The following is an 18,854-nucleotide window of genomic DNA, read 5'->3' as shown; positions in this document are numbered from 1 at the left end:
TTTATCTTGCCCCTAAGGCTGGCCAGAACAGGAGAGAGGTTGGGGGAGTGTGGGGGTGTCGGGTGGAGTGGTGGTGGGTTAGATTAAAAAAAAAAAGCCCAAAAAAGAAAAAGGCACCCAAATTCGAGTGGGCTTTTAAAACCATGTTTCCAAAGCTAACTACTTCACAAGAAGCCTCTCCACACTCCACTGGCCCAGTTTCCACAAGTCTCAGCAGGAGCTTGGCTGGGCGGAGGTCCACGCTGGCCAATAGAAATCAGCTGTGTTCTTACAGGTTTCGCAGCAGGTGGAGAAACTGAGCAAGAAAAATTACTTAAACGTGGACTCAGCCTTTTCACCGCGGTGCAGGGCGCCACATTTGGTCCCCCTCTGCTATCAGGAACGGAGAACAATGTTGGGGACCCAATTTCCTAATCCTTTCGCCCATCAATCCCGATTCCTATCAGTTCCACTGCGGGCCGAGTAGATCCTTCCCGAGCCAGAGCGTGCTCGGGAGTAGGGGAGGGGGGAACCCCTGGGGTTGTCCTTTATTGTCTAGGGAGCACCTGCCAGGTGGCTGGCCGGTGCCTAATGCGCTCGTGGCGCCAGGCAGGCTTCACAAAACGCGGGCAGCACCTGCGTGGCCAGCGAGTCGCCTGGGGCGGGAGGACCACCGCTGTTGGGAGAGGGCCGGGAGGAAGAGGATCCAGGATGGAGGGAGGGCCTATGGGTGCTCCGGGTCTCGGAGGGCACAGCGCCCCGGGGCTCAGCATATCCCGAGAGTCCCGGGCACCAGGCAGCGGGAGGGAGTGCGACCCGGGAGGGAGGAGGGAGGGGCGTGGCCGCGCGCTGGGGGAGGGCTGGAGGAGGGGCTGTCGCGCGCCGCTAGTGGCTCTGGGGGCTCGGCTTTGCCGCGCTCGGTGCACTTGGGCGAGAGCTGTAGCCGAGAGAAGAGCTTAGAGTCTAGCGCAGCCACCGCGATGAGAGGCGCTCGCGGCGCCTGGGATCTGCTCTGCGTCCTGTTTGTCCTGCTCCGCGGCCAGACAGGTGGGAGAGCGCGGCAGACAAGAGGAGGGCACCCTCCACCCGGTGGGCGCAGTCCTGGGTCCGGGAGGGGTGCCACCAGCCGGGGTGCGTCCAGAGTGGTGGCTGTTGGCTTTTCCTCAGCCTGTGCGTTACCGCCAGTGCGAAGGTGGCGGGCGGCGGCGGGACTCTGTTGGCCCGCCTCGCTCACCTGCGCCAGGAGCCGGCAGCGGCGGCCGGTGGAGACCCGGAGCCGAGAGTCTTCCGGGAGCCGGGGCCGCGGGGCTGCAGGCTGCGGGCGAGTTTGGCGATGCTTTTGTGCCGGCTGAGCCCGGGTGGCAGTGGCGGCGGCCTCGGGCTTCGCACCGAGAGCGTCCCCTTTCCATGCGAGGCGCGGCCGCGGCTTCCTTTTGTTAAAAGTTGCGTGTGGGTGACCGGCATCCGCGGGGACCAGCCCGCGGGTCCCCGGACGCGCGCCGGGCAAAGTTGGAAAGCCTTTTCTCTGCTCTGCGGACGCCGCTTCCCCGCCGCGGGCGCTCTTTGTGCATAGGATTGGGGATCCAGCCGCAGTTGCTCTGGTCGTGTGCGGCGCCACCCGCGGAGACGAGTCTCGGGCTTGCTTGTGCTCCCCGCTCCCCGTTTTTTTTTTTTTTTTTTCCACGGGGAGCACGCGGCGTGCGGCTCTGGGGCAGGACCCGGCGAGCCTGTAGGTGGCGGCTACGGGGACAACTTGAGCCAGGCGTGTGGCGAGCAGCCGCTAGGTTGCAGACTTTTTCCTTTTTGTAAATCTCGTGCGAAAGGCTCGCCCCTCTCTGCAGTCGCACGGTGTTCATTGCTGCCACGCGCCGGGGAGCTGCTGCAGCCTACGTTGGCCGCCAGCTCCTGGGAAGCGGGGACCGCGTGCGGGGACGCAGCTGTTCCTTGCTACCTCGTGCGCACAGTATGAGAGACGAGCCAGCCCGCCCTAGCTTTGGAACCCCCGGGTCTCAGTGTAAGAGACTTGTAATCGCAGGTGGCCGCTTTCTTTGGGAATCCCGAGATCTAGACACCCCCTCCCACGTGATAGCCACCCTCTGGCCGCATGGGGTGGGGCAGGGGAAGAAGGGGTGAACTTCCTGCAAATCCCATTTGTTTCTTCAAGCTGTTAGGAAAACCATGGTACCTCTGCACGGGAACTTGGGTTTCCAGGTGAAGGAGGATCTGCAGGCTCCTTAGCCCTGCCCCTTTCTGCCAGGTGTCGCTGGTGCGCTGCCTATGCGGGTCGCCTGGCTAGTCCCTGAATCCTTGGTCTCTCCCGGGTCGTTTTTCAAAACAAAACCCAGAAACCCTTTAAGGTTACCCTGATGCTATAGGGTAGAGAGAATCTGCTCTCTGGAATGAGGCGTCCAACGGCCAGCAACGCTGTGACCTGTTTGGAGCCCACTGCAGGTTGCATTTTTCAGATCCCACTCCCCACTGATGCTTTTGAAAGGGCTTTCCTGTGGGGAAGGCCTTGCATCTGGACCCTTGTGCCAGAGGAGGGGTCACTAGGGATCACAAATGAGTGTCCAGATTCCTAGGCGTATTTGGCTGCTTAGCTGAAACTGACTCCTACGATTTTTATATTTTCCGCCTTGTTCTGCTTTAGACCAAGGTGGAACGCCAGAAAGATCATAGTTCCTCCTTAAAAACTGAAATGAATCAATGGTTTGCATCTTCCTCCTGATTAGTGTGCTCTGACCAATAACTTTTCGGCAAAGGGAATTGGAAGGTCTGTTTCCTTGGCAGGCAGTGTGTTCTAATGACAAACCCTTGCTCTGCCCCTCCAGTTTCAGGCCCCCCTTTCAGACCTACAGCCTCCTTGGTTTATGTGCCCTTGGGCAGGTCATTTAAATTCGGAGTTGGGGGGGGGCTTCAGTATCTCTGAAGGTACTAGAAGACATTGCATCATGAAGGATGTGGGGGGGAGGCGTGTTTCAGAATTCTAGAAAGCTGCTTTCTTGTTGAAGGGTCTCTGGGGAGTGTGTGTGTGTGTGTGTGTGTGTGTGTGTGTGTGTGTGTGTGTGTTGCTGTTCTGCTCCTGGATTAGCAGGAAGCAGTTGTGTGTTTTTGTTTATGTTGTAATCTCCCTTTGGAGGGCTAGCAAGTGCCTGCTCTGTAGTAACCCCTCCTCCTTCCCCCGGGGCATTCACAGCATGGACAGCTCAACAGGATGGTCCCCAAACAGTGAATCAGATCTTTCCCCTGTTCCTGCAGGTGCAAGACCCTAGTCATTCATGCACCTGGCATTCTGGCTTATGATCCTACTGGAAATAATCTGATAGTTCTGTGATTAAAGAGATCCCAGATAATTTCACTTCCCCCACCCATCCACACATTCTTTTTCTTGAGACGTTTTGAATCATGCATGCCTTGCTTTTGCAACATGCTTTCTAGTGTGCCTTAAATATCATATCATGGATGTGCTTTGTGCATCCATGGGGCTTTATAATGAGCAAGTGTCTGCCTGGCCCCATACTGAGGGTTTTTCCTTGCCTTTCACTACTCAGGGGGCCCAGGAGGTTGGACCACTACAGCCAGCCTCTAGTATTTTCCTATTGGAGAACAAGTCACTTGCCCAAAATAATCGGTGAAGGAGCCTGAGCTCCGCTCCATATGCCCACTGTGTATCCATTTATACAACTCGCCAGAATCTGTTGTAAAGTAAGACACATACAAAAATATTTAATGAGTGCCTACTATAAGCCCAGCCCTGTTCTGAGGTTCTGAGGCTACAGGACTGCAAATGTCTTACAACATTTGGGTTAGTTTTTTTTTCAATTTAAGTGAGTTAATCCGCCAGGAGGATTCACTGCTGTATAGCTTGGGCAGGGGCATTTGAGCCTATCATATGAGGGTTTTGGGGGCGGTTAGCTGGATCCATCTAGTTAGGCTTCCTCAGAAAGAAAGATAAGTTATCTCTAAAATGAAGTTGAAAACCATTCCCAGCCCCCCTCAAATGAAGATGACTATAAGCGTTATATATTTGACCCTGATAACTGGCGGATCTCAGAGGTTGTTTACTCTGGCTGAGCACGGTGAAATACAGTGACCATTTACTGCACTCCCAGAAGAAATTCTCATCAGAAATGTGCCAAGTGTTCTGTGGGCTTCCCTTGTAGTGCACCGAGGTTGCAGATGTTGTTTTGGTGATGGATTTTGCCACTGTTGTTGACAGCCCTTAGAAGTTACTCCTAGGATTTTGACTCATTTCCTCTAGCCGATTAAAGGACACAAGGAAATGAGGCAAATAGCTATGGTATCCAGAGCAGGATTCTTTGCTGGATCTAGGTGTGGGTGGGGTTACCCCCACGGAAGCAGGGGGCCACAGTCTCATTTCTCCAGAATGAATTAGGTTCAAGAGTTGGCGGGTGGGCGAGCGGGTGGGGGTGTGGGAAGTGCTGTAGTCATGTGTGGTAACTTTTCCAAAAGTGGGATTGGAAGACATTTGTAGGGATCCAAATATGCAAAATTTCATATGCAGTTTCAGCAGCACCCGCCGCTATTTTCCCCCCCGGCTGCAGCTCTGGGGTGAGCGGAGCTTGGAAGGGAGTCAGTGGTAGGGAAGTGTTTGAATCAAGGACAAATCCAGCATGGCTCCTGCTGAAAGTAGGAGAGACCTGGGTGCAAGCCTGGCCTCCTGGCTCGGATTGCTGCCGTTATGGGGGCATGGATGTGTGGTTCATCTTTGGACTTAATTCTCCAATAAATGAGTCGTTTTAAGCCCGTAGCCAGCCCGTGGGCATGCTTGTTTGGCTGACTGGATGCTTCTAGGAAACATGGAAGAAGGTTCCAACTAAAATGCTCCGGCCTGATCATTTCCCATCCATCTTATGCTTCGGCCGCTACCATTTTGGCCATGAGAGACACCTTGACAGAGTGTAACCTTTAAGTTCAGTTATTAGTTAGGGCGATGGCATCAGAGTTCAGAGCTTGGTTTCTGGAATTGACATCTCATTCTGCCACTCACCCGCTGTGAGATCAGGTACCAGATCCTTAACCTCTGTGTGTGGGAGGGGTAACAGGGTCAGGGTGCAGAGACTGGGGGATTGACTGCAGGAGGTTCTGTACACGGTGTGTTTAGCAAGGAGCCGCTCTCAGGAAGTGGGTGGTCTCCACTGTGCTGGGACTTTACAGGCCCTCCCCCCCTTTCAACTTAGTCTCTTAGAGGAAAAAAATGCAACTGTGGAACTGGTGTAAAACCAGATTGCACTGGTTGTTTTACGTTTTTGGATTTTTTTCTTTTGAATTAAGATGAAGTTCATTCATTGAATGACCAGGTTTTTTTTTTTTTTTTTTTTTTTTCCCCTTTTTTCCCCTGAGACAGGGTTTCTCTGTAGCTTTGAAGCCTGTCCTGGACTAGCTCTGTAGACCTGGCTGGCCTCGAACTCACAGAGATCCATCTGCCTCTGCCTCCCTAGTCCTGGGATTACAGCTGTGTGCCACCACCGCCCGGCTGAATGACTAGGTTTTGCTGCCAGTGGTGATGCATGCTGCTTTTCCTGGCTCTGTAGTTGACCTCACCTCCTTTGACTTCCCACCAAAGGGCTTACAGAGTTTGGGATAAAAGTTTAGGAAGTGAGAATCCAGGTTAATAAGCCCCTCCTCTGGTCTCAAGAGCCCTTTTCTCTACATAAAGGGGCTATGCAAACACAGGACCATAGGAGTTTTTTGGAGGGACTACTTCCCGGAGTACCCCCTGTGTGGGGGCAGGGTAACGGGATCTTGTAAACCTGCCCTTGGCTGGGTTCCGACCCACAGCAGCCTGGAAACTGCTGCTTTAACTGCCGTTCTTTGGACCATGTGTTGAATACACAGGCAAGGCTAGTGAACACTGGACCAGTTTAACGAAGTTTATCAATCCCTCACTGTGTCCTCACAGAGACAGCAGATAGGAGCTCTGGTGGGAGGGACGAGCTCAGAGTCAAACTGGGGGTGCAGAGGCATGGTGGGTGGGCAGTGTTTTCAAAGAGATGCACCCAAGTCTCATCGGGAGGGTGTTAGCAGAGACGGGGAACTGTGGATGTCCACAGAGGAGATCTTACTTTGAGATAAGACTGGACCCCGCAGAAGGGGAGCAGAATATCTGTAGTTGTGATAGTTGGGAGAATCAAGAGGAATGTGGAGCAAGATGTTCAGATCTTACTTGAGGCCCATCCAGTCTTTGGTCAGATGGCTGAGGGTAAGGAAGTGGAGGGCACAAAGGCAGAAATATTAGATAAGTCTCAAGGAACAGGGGAGGGAGGGGGAAGGACAGACGGACGGAGGGAGGGAAGTGTATTTAGTGTTGAGCTTGGTCCAGATTGTGAAGAAGGCCTTGAAGGCCAGGCCAAGGTGGACTTGACAGGGAACAAGGTCACCAGCCCAGGACCACCTGCTTTGCCTTCTGTTCAGTTAAGCAGAGCACGGAAACCAGTGTCCCCTCCTGCCCCCAGACGTGGGATAGCCTTACTCTAGGCAGTCAAGAAGAAGGGACAGTCTTATTTATTTTTTTACTTTTAAAGTAAACTTGTATATCCTAAAGCTGACCGCTTTACCACTTTGGAATGCACAGTTCAAGGGTACTAAGTACATACACATTGTTACAAACCAGCCTTATCGCTTCATCTTGCAAAACTGAAACCTGTACCACATTAGAGAACTCCTCCCCACCCATCCCCTGGCTATTACTGCCTCTGGAATGGTCTCTCTGTCTGCTGTGAGTAGACCCCACCATATTTGCCTTCTTCTGATTGGCTTATTTTAGTTACCATAATGTCCCCAAGGGTCCTCTGTGTTGTGTAAGGCCAGAATTTCATGTTTGTTTGTTTGTATTTTTGAGACAGGTCTTGCCGTGTAGACCAAACTGACTTCTTAACTCTTGATCACCTTGCTTCTGTCCCTCTGTCTGTCTGGTGCCACCACACCTGGCAGGATTTCCCCCTTTTAGGACTGGCTAGTAATGTCCTATTGTATGTGTACTCTGCATGTTGTTTCTCCCTGACGGGCAAGGGTGTCTCACCTCAGAATGAGAGCCCTGCATTAGTGGAGAGCTGGAGAGAGAGAAGGACAATTTATTTCGGCTCTTCAGCAGTACTGGACAAAGGGTGGGAAGCCCTACAGCCTAGGTATATTCTGGAGACAAGGGAGAGTGCCCAAGAGACCAAGGTGGATAAAGATGGCATCCAGTTGGCACCACCTGCTAGGTATAAAGCCTTGGCAAGGAGAGTTGGATCTCTGCTGCTGTAGGTGCCTGGGAGTAATGGTTAATGGTGGGTGTGGGATTCACAGGACAGCCTGGGAGTGGGCTCTTGGTAGGAAAGAGCATGGTGCCTGGCTTGTTCAATCATCACCTCTGGGTTGCATTTACCGGAAACTCAATTTCACAGACACAAAGCTCTATATCAATGAAGTTTTTTTTTTTTTTTTTTTTTTTTTCCCTCCCTTCAAGTCAGGTCCATGTAAGAAATAAAATTAAACCCCAAAGTCTCAAACTCTGGCTCAACACTATTATGAAAGGATTTGGGGGATTATAAAGAATTCTGTGTTAAGTGTGCACCAGCCGTAGGATGAAAAGAAAGATGTCGTGAAAGGGGCTGTCCAGTGGAAATGTGAATAAGGTGGATGCTTTGGGGTGGAAACGCAGACACAGAGCTGATGAGCACTTTGGGGGAAACAAGGACTTTGAAAGCAACTTAAAGAAATTGGATTTATTAAACCTGGCAACGATAAGGTGAGGGAGGTTGAGTGACCGTCAGTCTTCAAGTATTTGTAGTCTGTGACAGGAATGGGCAAGTTGCCGGAGGGCATGTATTGCCCTATCTGGGATTTTTTTTTTTTTTTTGAAAAAAAATTCTTTAATTGTGGGCTGAAAAAGACCACAGCTGGTTAATGGATCTCTGCAGGAGATATGAGACAAGCCAAAGGTCATTATGATATGGTCCTGTCCCACCTAACTCAGTTGGCTTGATGTTCCTTTTATGGTCAACAATCCTTGATAATGTTATTTGGAAATGAGAAAATAACTGGCCATGTTTGTTTCCTTACTCTGCTGGTGTGGAGTGGAGTATTTCTCTCATGTGCCGTGTGGCCTCATAGGTTTTGGCTCTATGGAAAACAGCCAGTGAGGAAGCCACAGCCTAAAAATAGGTTATTGATCTGTTGGGGTAGGTCATCTAACCACAGAGCAAACTGTGCTGTGCAGTGAATGGAGTGTCAAGATAAGAGAACTGAGGAAGTCTGAGGTCTAGAGAGATCCATCCTCACCTAAGGGTGGTTGGTGTGCTGTGGGGTCCCATGTGCTATGGGGCCACCCTGCCCTGTGGCTAGGTAGAAAGCTTAACTGGGATGCAGAATGCTCTGTGGAGACCAAGGATGGAACACCACCCTCCTTCCCCGCTTGACTACTCAGGGTGGATTGCTCCTTCTGTGGCTCACCCACTACTCTTCCTTCCCATCTGCCCATTCCCTTTGGTCATTTCACAGTCATGGTTCAAAGAGACACATCAGATCAACCAGGGATCTGCAGCAAAGTGGTAGAAACCGCGGGCGGCTCACCAACTTCTTTCTTTTTTAAGAAAGGATGATGTGTAAGGTGGGATTCCTGGCTCCAGGAGCTGAACTCTACAGGAAGGTCAGTGCTAGGCAGACCTTCTGGAATGTCATGTGTCATGAGACTTAGTTGACAGTCTGGTCATGTGCCTTACAAAGGGGTTGGAGGATAAGGCATCACTCCTTGAGTAGAATGGTGGGTTCAAAGACGTTTTGGGGACCAGAAATTAAATCTTTTGAAGAGTGGGTTGTGATTCAGTCAGGGTCTGAAGAGCAAAAGTGAAGTGTTGAGTGGTCCCTTAGGCTCCCTTAGAAAGAGGCTCTGGAGAGCAGAGTACAAGGTGATATGGGCTGATCTTTAGGGCACCTGGATCCTTCAGAATTCTTCAGAAATTGAAGCATTTCCCACAATGCCATATGCGATGAGATTTTTGTAAATGAAATCTGGTCCAGTAATTGCCTATTCAGAGAAATGGCTTTAAAAAATGGAAAAGCATGCATCTCACTTTTGCGTGTGATTATGTCTGTGTGTGCATCATGCAAATCCAGTTCAGGTATGAACCGAGTTGTTTTTAAGTCCAAGGCTAATTACACTACTCCTTTTCCCCTCTGCAAGCCACCCCCAGCCATGATTCCAAATATCTGAACATCTGACAAATGGCAAGAGGTGACTTCCCATTCTTCACTCATTGACAATTTTAATCTTTAGTGAAATGAGAAATAGGGTATTCAACAGGCTTCCAAAGCCCCCCCCCCCCTTATGTAAATTCTCTTGATCTAGCAAAACCAGGGATGAGCAAGACCTTGGCAAGGTCTCTGAAACCAGGGATGAGCAAGACCTTGGCAAGGTCTCTGCTTGGGCTGGGACACACAGGTTCTTTCCAGATTCTGTGGCCACTGCTGCGGTAGAAGGCTCTTAGATATACTGGTGGGCCCCCAGTATAGAAACAATATTGGAAGAGCCTTAGGTCTCTGGCAGTCCCTATGTTCAAGAATGAACTCTTTTCTGGATGTATGGATTGTGCTTTGGAGCTCGGGGAATCAGTTTCCTTTGGACCTGATGAAGAGCAGGTGGCTGTTTGTGGTGGGTGGAGTACTGGCGCCTAAGGGGAGGTGTGGGTCCTTGATACTTGCCCTCACCTTGACCTAGTGGGGGAAAGATAAATAGAAAAATGAGAAGGGCAGAAACTCATCTCCTTTGCCCGTGTCTTTAAATTGTGAAGCAAAATATTCAGCTTGCCTCAAGTGACTTGGGGTATTTCTAAGTATTAGGAAGTGGGGACTCCCTGATGTTCTGAAACTACCAGTAATTTGAAAATAATAGTCTACTCTTAAGCGATTTCTCTATGTGTTGAGAACAAAGGAATGGTGGTCACAATGGATTTGGCAGGGACTTTTGGGAGGAAGTACTCACAGAATGGAATCCAGTGCCTGTATTAGATTCAGGGGGAAAAATGTCCTGGGGATCTTAGAAGTGTGGTGGCATTGGCTGTCATTCTACAAGGCCAGCGTATGCTTAAAAAGGGAACAGACTGTATTTTTAAGGTGGTCATTAGGTCGTAGAATATTTTAAATGCATTTCCACTTGCATCCCAATTGTCCCAATGTAGATTTCCTTCATTGTTTGAATCCACAAGATCTCACTGTGGCACTCAGGCTAGCCTGGTACTTACTGTGCTGCCCAGGTGGACCTCAAACTGATCCTCCTGCCTCACCCTCCCAAGGGCTGGGATTGTAGGCATGCTCCAAACAACCAGCTTTGTTTTTGTTAATGTGAAGGCCTTAGAGGAGCTAGTCACAAATTTGTCCTTGAACGTTCTTGTATTTATTTTCTTTTAATACGTATGTTTATTGCAGGGAAATAGTAGGTACGTTTTCAGCTGAACCAGAACCATAAAGCATCATTTTGATAGGAGAGGACCAACCCCCCCCTCCCACTCCCCGTCCCAGTTTTAAAATAAGCTAGCATATGTAGAAGGGGTTGTGAGTTTTTTCCTTCAGATCCCAATGTGTTGCCTAATTTACATTTCAGCATTTTTAAGGGACATTTATTTCAAATGATCATCCAGCTTAGAACCACTGTCTTCTGAAGGGGCTGGGCGAGTGAGGTGCCCGTGGGCGAGGGGCCCCTCCTGACATAGGATGCATGGTGGGGGAGCAGGGCCCCCTGCTGTCTGTTGTAGTATGAAGAGCTATTCAAGTGTCGGGTGGAGGTGTAGCAGTGAACGTCCTTGACCTGGGGCTTATGTTCTAGTGAATTCTTTTCTTCCCAAGAGCCCAGAAAAGCAGAGAAGGAAAGAGAGTAGAAAAAGAAATTTGAAGGCCTGTTGTATAAAAATCCATTGTTTTTTGTTTAGATTTAATGACCAGCTGCTTCTGGCCAATGAAGGGAGAAGCAGAGAAAGGTCAGAGAAGGGCAGGAAAAAGAGACGGGTTTGCAAAGATGGTGGGGAGGGGACAGGATAGGGACCCACCCGGTCAGCAGGACGGATGTTTTGGGTGATTGGGGGCCATTGCCTTCCCAGAAAGGACTGACCGTGGGTTGTGGTCCCAGTGGATCGTGGTTCTTAATTCAGCTGGCGCTCATTTGACAGGGACCAAATCCGAACCGAAACACTGGGTCAGCCCTCGGCTTCAGGGCATCTTTAGTGTGCCAGGGCGACAGGCCAGGGTGCCTTGTCAGTCTGAAGGTTTGGAACCCTTTGTTGTAGAACATACTACCAGAATGCTCTTTCACAGTGGAGGGAGGTGTTGCAGGGGTCTAAACACACTGCCCTTTGGAGCTCTTAAAGGCTGGGGGTGTTTGTGGGGGTGGGGGGGGGGAGGCTGGTTCTGTACCACAGTTAAAAATCTTTTTATCTTAAGCCGGGCGGTGGTGATGCACGTCTTACCAGCACTCAGGAGGCAGAGGCAGGTGGATCTCTGTGAGTTTGAGGCCAGCCTGAGCTACAGAGTGAGTTCCAGGGAAGGCATAAAGTTATACAGAGACCCTGTCTCAACCCCCCCCCCAAAAAAAAAAAGCCCAAACAAAAAACAACAAAGAAGTTCCTTCATCTTTTTCTTATTAAGAACTTTGACATCATAACCGTATTAAAACCTGTACAACTGTACTTGGATGATGTGCAGCTTAGCCACCGACAGCCCTGAAGTTCCACTCTAGTGGCTGTGTCTGGTCTGGGTGCAGTTCCCTGCAGGGAGATGACACAGGAGGGAACATAGTGTGATTTATTTATTTTTTGCATCCTAGCCTTTGGAGCGAGTGGCCTTTCAGACATCCAGAAAGTGACCGTCTCCGAGCTAGCTCTTCAGTTTTAGAAATGGGACTTAGTGATCGGAGAATCGAGACTGGAGAATCGGGACTAGCAACTCTTCTCTGTCTGCCCTTGGATGGTGGATAGCTGTCCTCGGGGGGGGGGGGAATCTGTGGACAGATAATGCTCCCCCCACCCCCTACCCCCTCACCCCACCCCCCATCCCCCCACTGGAACTGGGAAGGAGACCCCTGAGTTGACCAACCCTGTTGAAGGTTTTAGGGAGGAAGCCTGAGGTGCTTCACCTGTGGCATCCAGAAGTGTTGAGAAAAGTCACTGGCTTCGGGCACGCACATGTGGGTTTTTACTGGTTCACAACATCAGCTGTTTGAAACGCTTGTTCCTTTTGATCCAGTGTAATTGTCATGGGTTAGACTACTGTTTGGGGCGAGAATTTCAGGGTTTAACCTGTGTTTAACCTGACCTCTGTTCTCGCTTTCTATTGTGATAAACACCATGACCAAAGCTACTTGGGGAGGAAAGGGTCAGGTTAACAGTGGGTCATCCAGGGAAGTCAAGGCAGGAACCTGGAGGCAGGAACGGAAGCAGAGACCTTGGAGGGGTGCTGCTTTCTGGCTTGCTCAGCCTGCTTTCCTTACAGCTCAGACCCACCTCCCTAGGGATGGCACCTCTTACAGTTCCTGGGCCTTCCACATCAATCGCCAATTAAGAAAAAAAAAGCCTTATAGGCACATCCACAGGACAGTTCCTCTCTCTAGGTTTCCTCTCCCCAGGTGACCCGAGGTTGTGTCAAGTTGATAATAAAAACTAGCCAGTATAACCGTGTTTAAATTTACTGTCTCTTGACTGGGAGAGAACAACAACATTTTAAAAAGCAGCAGGGAGTCAGTCTCTGATTTATACTGTTCCCTGGCCTGTTTGAAAACCTTTTGGCACCCATTTTTCTTTCAACATGGAGGAGCAGACATTAACTTTATGGTTGCATTGTTTTAAGACATTGTTTTATGTAACCCAGGCTGGTTTCAAACTCAGTAGGTAGCCAAGGATACCTCAAACTCCTCATCTTCCTGCCCTCACCTCTCAGATTTTGGGATGACAGGTGTGTGTCACCACACCTGGCTAACATGTTTTTATCAAAGGGACATCTCAAGAGTGAGCTCTCAGATCCAGTCTTTGGCCTTTCCCCCTTCCCAACTCACCTGCTCATTCCTATGAAGCTTGATTTCATCTATAAATATTCTCAGTATGTAGCTCTGAAATCCCGATTCTGTCTCTGATTATTGCACTGCCCCCCTCCCCCAAAGCCTTTAAGACATGGGGGGGGGGGGCTTTATTGAGACTTTATTGAGACAAGCCATATCTCTACCTTGCCTTGGAGTATTCAGTACTCACCTTTGTCCTGTTGCAAATAAGTAAGATAAAAATATAAACAAGTTTGTAAATGTTGGACTGAATTGAAGCGCGAGCCTCGGCTGGGGGGTATTCACCATTGCTTCTTAGTAGGGCTCACTCAGCCTTACACGCCTGTGGAAGGGGTTGTATGTTTGCCCTGTCACCGTCTGTCAGTGGGAATTATGCTGATTGCATTCCTGCAACAATTAGCATGTTTCGGTCCCTGCATTTCCGCAAATTGTTGATTGAGTGGTTTGAGCATGATCAGATTTTGTTTTTAAAGAGAATGCTGGATAGATAGTGTGTTAGTGTTTTCGATGACAATAATGGTCTTCTAATAGGTACCTTTAGACAGATAGCTTAGGTAGCCCTTCTTGTCTGCTTTTTCTGGGAGCTGTTTTCTATTCGTTTCCTACCATGAGTGACATTTAAATTAGCAACTAGTCTGCTGTCTGTTCCTTTTGTGCCAGGAGCTGGGGATTTGAAGGAGTAAGTACCCATTTTGCCCTCAGCTAATATCTGTTTGCGGAACTTGCTCTCTCCCGTTTTCTAATCAACTCTGTCAGTGACAAGGACTCACCTCTTCTCCACCATCACTTACTTTTGGTTCTGCAGGCCAGTGTGCACCTGGTGCTGGTGGAGATGTTCTGTTGAGCTCCTCCTTCTGAAGGGATGCTCCGGCAGCCATCCCAGTGATATGTTCATAGCAGCTTGCCTGCAGTCTTTATTCTAAAGGTCAGGTGTCTGATAGGAAGCCCCGGCCATCATGTCTTTGCTCAGTATTTTTGCTGTATTGTCTTTTTTTGGTAACAAAGTGCTGTCAAAGTCAGGTGCACTAATCTGATTGTCCTTGCCTGTGACTTGGCTACACCTTTACCTAGACACTCACAGGAATGCTCTATTTACCCTTTTGTAGCATAGTAGTTCCAAGTGTTGGACTATCCCAAGATGTGATTGCTGCCTTGATAAAGAATCCTAATCGAGGCTTTCGTTTTCCCTCACTAAAGAGTTGTTGATGATTAGAGGTTTCTATTCGTTCTATTATCCATTGCCTTCAGAGCCACCAGCATGCATATGTTGGATCTTCTTTGTCTGTTTTCTAGACCTTCTATTTTCTTGGAAATTCATTCAGTTCCTTTATAATTTGTTTAGATTCAAATCATCCAGTTTGTTTGAGGTATGCTGCCACCCCTGCTCCGTCCTCAGTATTTAAAACACACACACACACACACACACACACACACACACACACACACAGCCACACACACATACTGCACATACACACACATATACCCTGCCACACACACATACACACACACTGCCCTCCCCCCACACCACACACATACAAACACACACAGACACATACACATCTTGCCACACACACACCACACATATACACACATAACCTGCCACACACACATAACACACACACACACACACACACACACACACACACACACACACACACACAGCTCCTGCCCCTACTATATTGCTGCCATCACCACCACCACCACCACCAAAACAAAACAAAACAAAAAAATCCCAGGGTCTTTCTGTATAGTCCAGGGTGGCTTCAAATTCTGGGATTACAGGAAGGGCCACACTGTACTCTGCAACATATTCACTTTTATTTGTTCTTGTATTTTGTATTTTATTTCTGATTTTCTTTTTTAGTTCTTCATGTCCACTTTTAAAATTTTCATTTTTCTCAATCTTCCAAGTTTTAAAATTATTTGCTTGTGTGTGTCTGTGAGTATATGCATACCTACATGTGTGCATATGTACACGTATGCTTGTGAGTGAGATCAGAAGAGGGCACCCGGTGTTCTCTGTTGTTCTCCACCTGTTTATTCCTTTGAGGCAGGGTCTCTCCCTGCATCTATAGCTTGGATTTTCTCAGCTGGACTGCAGTAAGGCTCAGCGATCCTGTCTCCTTCCATCCCCCCTTAGGCTGTGATTACAGGTGTGTGCTGGATGCCAACTGTTACTCTCTAGAGGTGGTGAGACCTGGGAATGTGGAGCTGATAAATGAGGCAGACCAAAGTCACATGCAGTAGTCAGCTTGCTTCAGAGCCTCGTGCAATTTATACTCTAAGGGTTAAGAAGGTCACATGGGTAAAGTTCTCATAAGTTCAAGCTGTATCAATCACAGGACAAGATCTGGCTTTCCTTACCTCCTGAGTGCTAGGATTAAAACTATGCTCCACTATGCCAGTCGTGTGTGTGTGTGTGTGTGTGTGTGTGTGTGTGTGTGTGTGTGTGTTTTAAAGATAGGGTCTTATATTTCCCTGGCTGGCCTCAAACCCACTATTTAGTTGTGGCTGGCTTTGAACTCTCGATTCTTTGCCCCTCACCTCCTGCATACTGGAATTGGGGGGTGGGGTGCTGCCAGCTGAAAGACTTAGTTTTCTACACTAGAGATGTTATTCTGCTTTTAGTTTTTCTCTCTCCTGCTCTTTGAAATAGGCAGGCCAGTACTGTGTCCTAAGTATTGCAGGCCCAGCTATCCGCTCTTGTTGTCACTCAACGGTAGCCTTACTGCCATCCGGGCCTGTCCCCAGCCACTCTGTCCAGGCCTCTCTTTCTATTTCTTGCCCCTATTCTGTTAGATCCCATCCCCACCATTGTCTCTCTCGTTGGGCTTTATCTGGGGTTGTTAGTTTGTAGGGATGGAACCTCCCTCCCTCCCTCCGGAATACCCCGGCACATTGGACATGGCTTCACAGTCTCCCTGCGCTCACTGTGTCTTCTCAGAATGAGCTGTGTGGTTGAGCTACGTTTGCTGATGGTAGTTTGTCCCCACTCTGCACACTCTGGGCACCACACACCAGATCACAAGGGCTGTGATGTCATACTCTGGGTGCCCTGCCCACCGGGTCACGCAAGGCTGTGATGTCATACTCTTAGCACCACACACCAGATCACAAGGGCTGTGATGTCATACTCTGGGTGCCCTGCCCACCGGGTCACGCAGGGCTGTGATGTCATACTCTGGGCACCACACACCAGATCACAAGGGCTGTGATGTCATATTCTGGGTGCCCTGCCCACTGGGTCACGCAAGGCTGTGATGTCATACTCTTGGCACCACACACTAGATCACAAGGGCTGTGATGTCATACTCTGGGGGCCCTGCCTACTGGGTCACACAGGGCTGTGATGTCATCTAAAGTCTGGCTTCTGCTCTCTACCCAGTGTTGTGACTACCCCTGATGCTGACTCTGGGGCCCCCTTTTACCCTACTGTTTGTTAATTTATGGATTTGCCAGGCCTGGACCAAAGTGAAACATTAAAAGATTGGCTGATGCAGTTGAAAACACAATCTCCTTTTTAAAGTACAATTTAAAAACATTTGTCGGAGACAAGAGTTGCGTTTGTTAAACTATCTGAAAACAGATTAGTGTGGAAACAAATACTTCCTGGCCTCCTGACATCAGCTGTCTAAGCTTATTGTTTACAACAAAACATGGCAGTGGAAACCATCAAGGAGCAGGAAGCTCATTCCGGAGCTGTTGTCTTTGAGGAACGTTTGTAAGGTCTGACACTGCGTTTGTTGGTCTGTCTGGGAGCTCTGAAGGAGACAGTCATTTTATAGTCTTCAAAGCATTAATGCCACATCTATACTTTCAATGCCATTGAATACAGGTATCACTGCTACCTAATTGGGTGCATTTTTCCTCCCCCCCCCACCCAGTAGAAAATATTTGTGTATTTCTAATTATAGCCATTTAAAAAAAAATTGTTGCCAGGGCTTGAAAAATTACCAAATTTTTCTCCCTCCAAATGTGGTTTCTCCTAATTGTCGATTGATTTCAATCATCATATGAACAAGTAACTAGCCAGGCATAGGGGGGAGTGGGTGCATGCACCCTTGCATGACTTTAACCCCAGCACTTGAGAGGCAGAGTCAGGAGGATCTTTGTGAGTTGGAGGCCAGCCTGGTCTACATAGGGAGTGGCAGGACCGAATAGAGAGACTGTCTCAAGCAAACAAAAGCTTGCTGTTTTAGACTTGGCCTCTCTTCCCAACCCTCAGTCTATAGCCGGCCATAGTCTAAAGCAGTGTAGGAAGGGACACTTTCTCAGTGGACATACTGGAAGGTTTTGTTGTTGTTTATTGTTGTTTTTCTCGATTCTGGGCCAGTTTCAGGCATTTACTCTTGTTTCCTGCAGGCAGTGAGATCATTTTACACAAGGGACCCACCCATTAAGAATTCCTTCCAGAAGGGAAGCAGGCTTTAATGTGTTGCTCCGAGAGAATGTCACCCCAGAAAATTTAAGAGAAAAGTGAACACTCATTAAGCAAATTGACCAGCAAGCCTCCCTGATGAATGTTGAATCAAATTTGAATACACCAATTTTGTCCATTAGTGTGCTTTTAAACCAATGCAATTGTTTGGGTCTAATTATTTTCTATTCTGTGTATTTGAATGTAGAATGGCTGTAGAATTAACTGTTGCAGGACAGTTATCTGATTAGCAATGGAGGAAAAACAGTGACTGGTATCTGCCTAACCAAGAAATGCTTGCTAGGTGATGAAAGGTATCGGGAGTAGAGTTCTGAATGGACAGAGACAGATTGTTGAGGGCAGGAAGTTTATTAGACAGGTTAGCAATGCTACAGACAGACAACTGCTTGGCAAGGGCTCTGAGGAGAGTTCAGCGCCCCCCCCCCCTCCGTGTTGTTACACCAGCATGATGGGGCTCTGAAAAGAAAGTAGTTCCATATGGCAGCCGGGGTCCCTTAGAGTTCTCTGAGGAAAACATCAACTCAGGTTCTGCTTCTCCAGCAGGTAGCAGTTATTCCTATTTGCAAGAGGTAATGGTCTTGTTCAAGAGCATGGTCTGTGTAAGGGACCCCTGTCCTCCTTGATGGAAGAGAATGGGTCGGAGGTCCCCGGGGCGGGGGCGGGGGCATGGGAGGATGGATGGAGTGCCAGGCCCTCTGACTCACTGAGCCAGATTGAGGTCTGATGTGCTGCAGAAGTTGTCTTTGTCACCAGTGGCACTGTTCTGGAGTCCTGACTGGTGCGTTCTGCAACATTTCCCACTTGAAAGCTTGGGGATTTGAGAAATCTGTGCGTGACTGGCTGCCAAGGCTTGTCAGGGGGACCCAGTGCGAGGCCGATTTCTAGGTGTAAAAGCCAGGCAGATTCGCTCACTCAAGAAAATCTGTTTCTGCAGGTTTGACTTGAGTTCCAAGATAGAGATCCTGGTACAGTTTCTTGCTACGCTAATGGCCCGACTCTGGGTTTCTTCTTCTGCTAGCTGTCTGACTACTGTGTAGGGCAGGGGGCTACCAGTTCTCCGATTGCTGTCAGGACCAGCCACATCAGTAGCGCCTCGGCACCAGGTAAAGATGCCAGCACCCTCCTCCCCCAAACCTGCTGCATTGGAAACAGTAAGAGCATGGCTCCCCAGGCCCTTCAACAAGGCCATGGGGGAAGCCGTTGCAGGCTGAAGGTTGAGAACCTCTGACTACGCGTGTTAGAATGGCTGGGCTTCATCGCAGCACAGAGCTCAGAGCCATTTGAGTCCCTTGAAGTTCAGCCAGGGTGCAATTCTCAGTTCTTCTTCTGTCAGCCTAAGAAAGATAGATAGGAGTTTCAGTTAGTCCAGACAGGAAGACAGAAAACTGAAGC

The 18,854-nt window shown here is 49.0% G+C and overlaps 1 protein-coding gene across 2 annotated transcripts in view; it reads left to right on the top strand.

The window, feature by feature from the left end:
- The first annotated feature begins 875 nt into the window (after positions 1-875).
- Kit (KIT proto-oncogene, receptor tyrosine kinase) overlaps positions 876-18,854 on the top strand; it is a 78,567-nt gene continuing 60,588 nt past the window's right edge. For both annotated transcript variants that reach the window (XM_036201129.1, XM_036201128.1), the window contains exon 1: positions 876-1,026. In XM_036201129.1, coding sequence (XP_036057022.1) covers positions 960-1,026 — 67 coding nt within the window. In that variant the 5' untranslated portion in view covers positions 876-959. The remainder of the gene's footprint in view (positions 1,027-18,854) is intronic.

This window comes from Onychomys torridus, chromosome 10 (assembly GCF_903995425.1).
Source record: "Onychomys torridus chromosome 10, mOncTor1.1, whole genome shotgun sequence".
Taxonomy (NCBI): Eukaryota; Metazoa; Chordata; class Mammalia; order Rodentia; family Cricetidae; genus Onychomys; species Onychomys torridus.
Note: the sequence above shows the minus strand (reverse complement) of the source record. Positions and strands in the feature narration are given on the sequence as shown.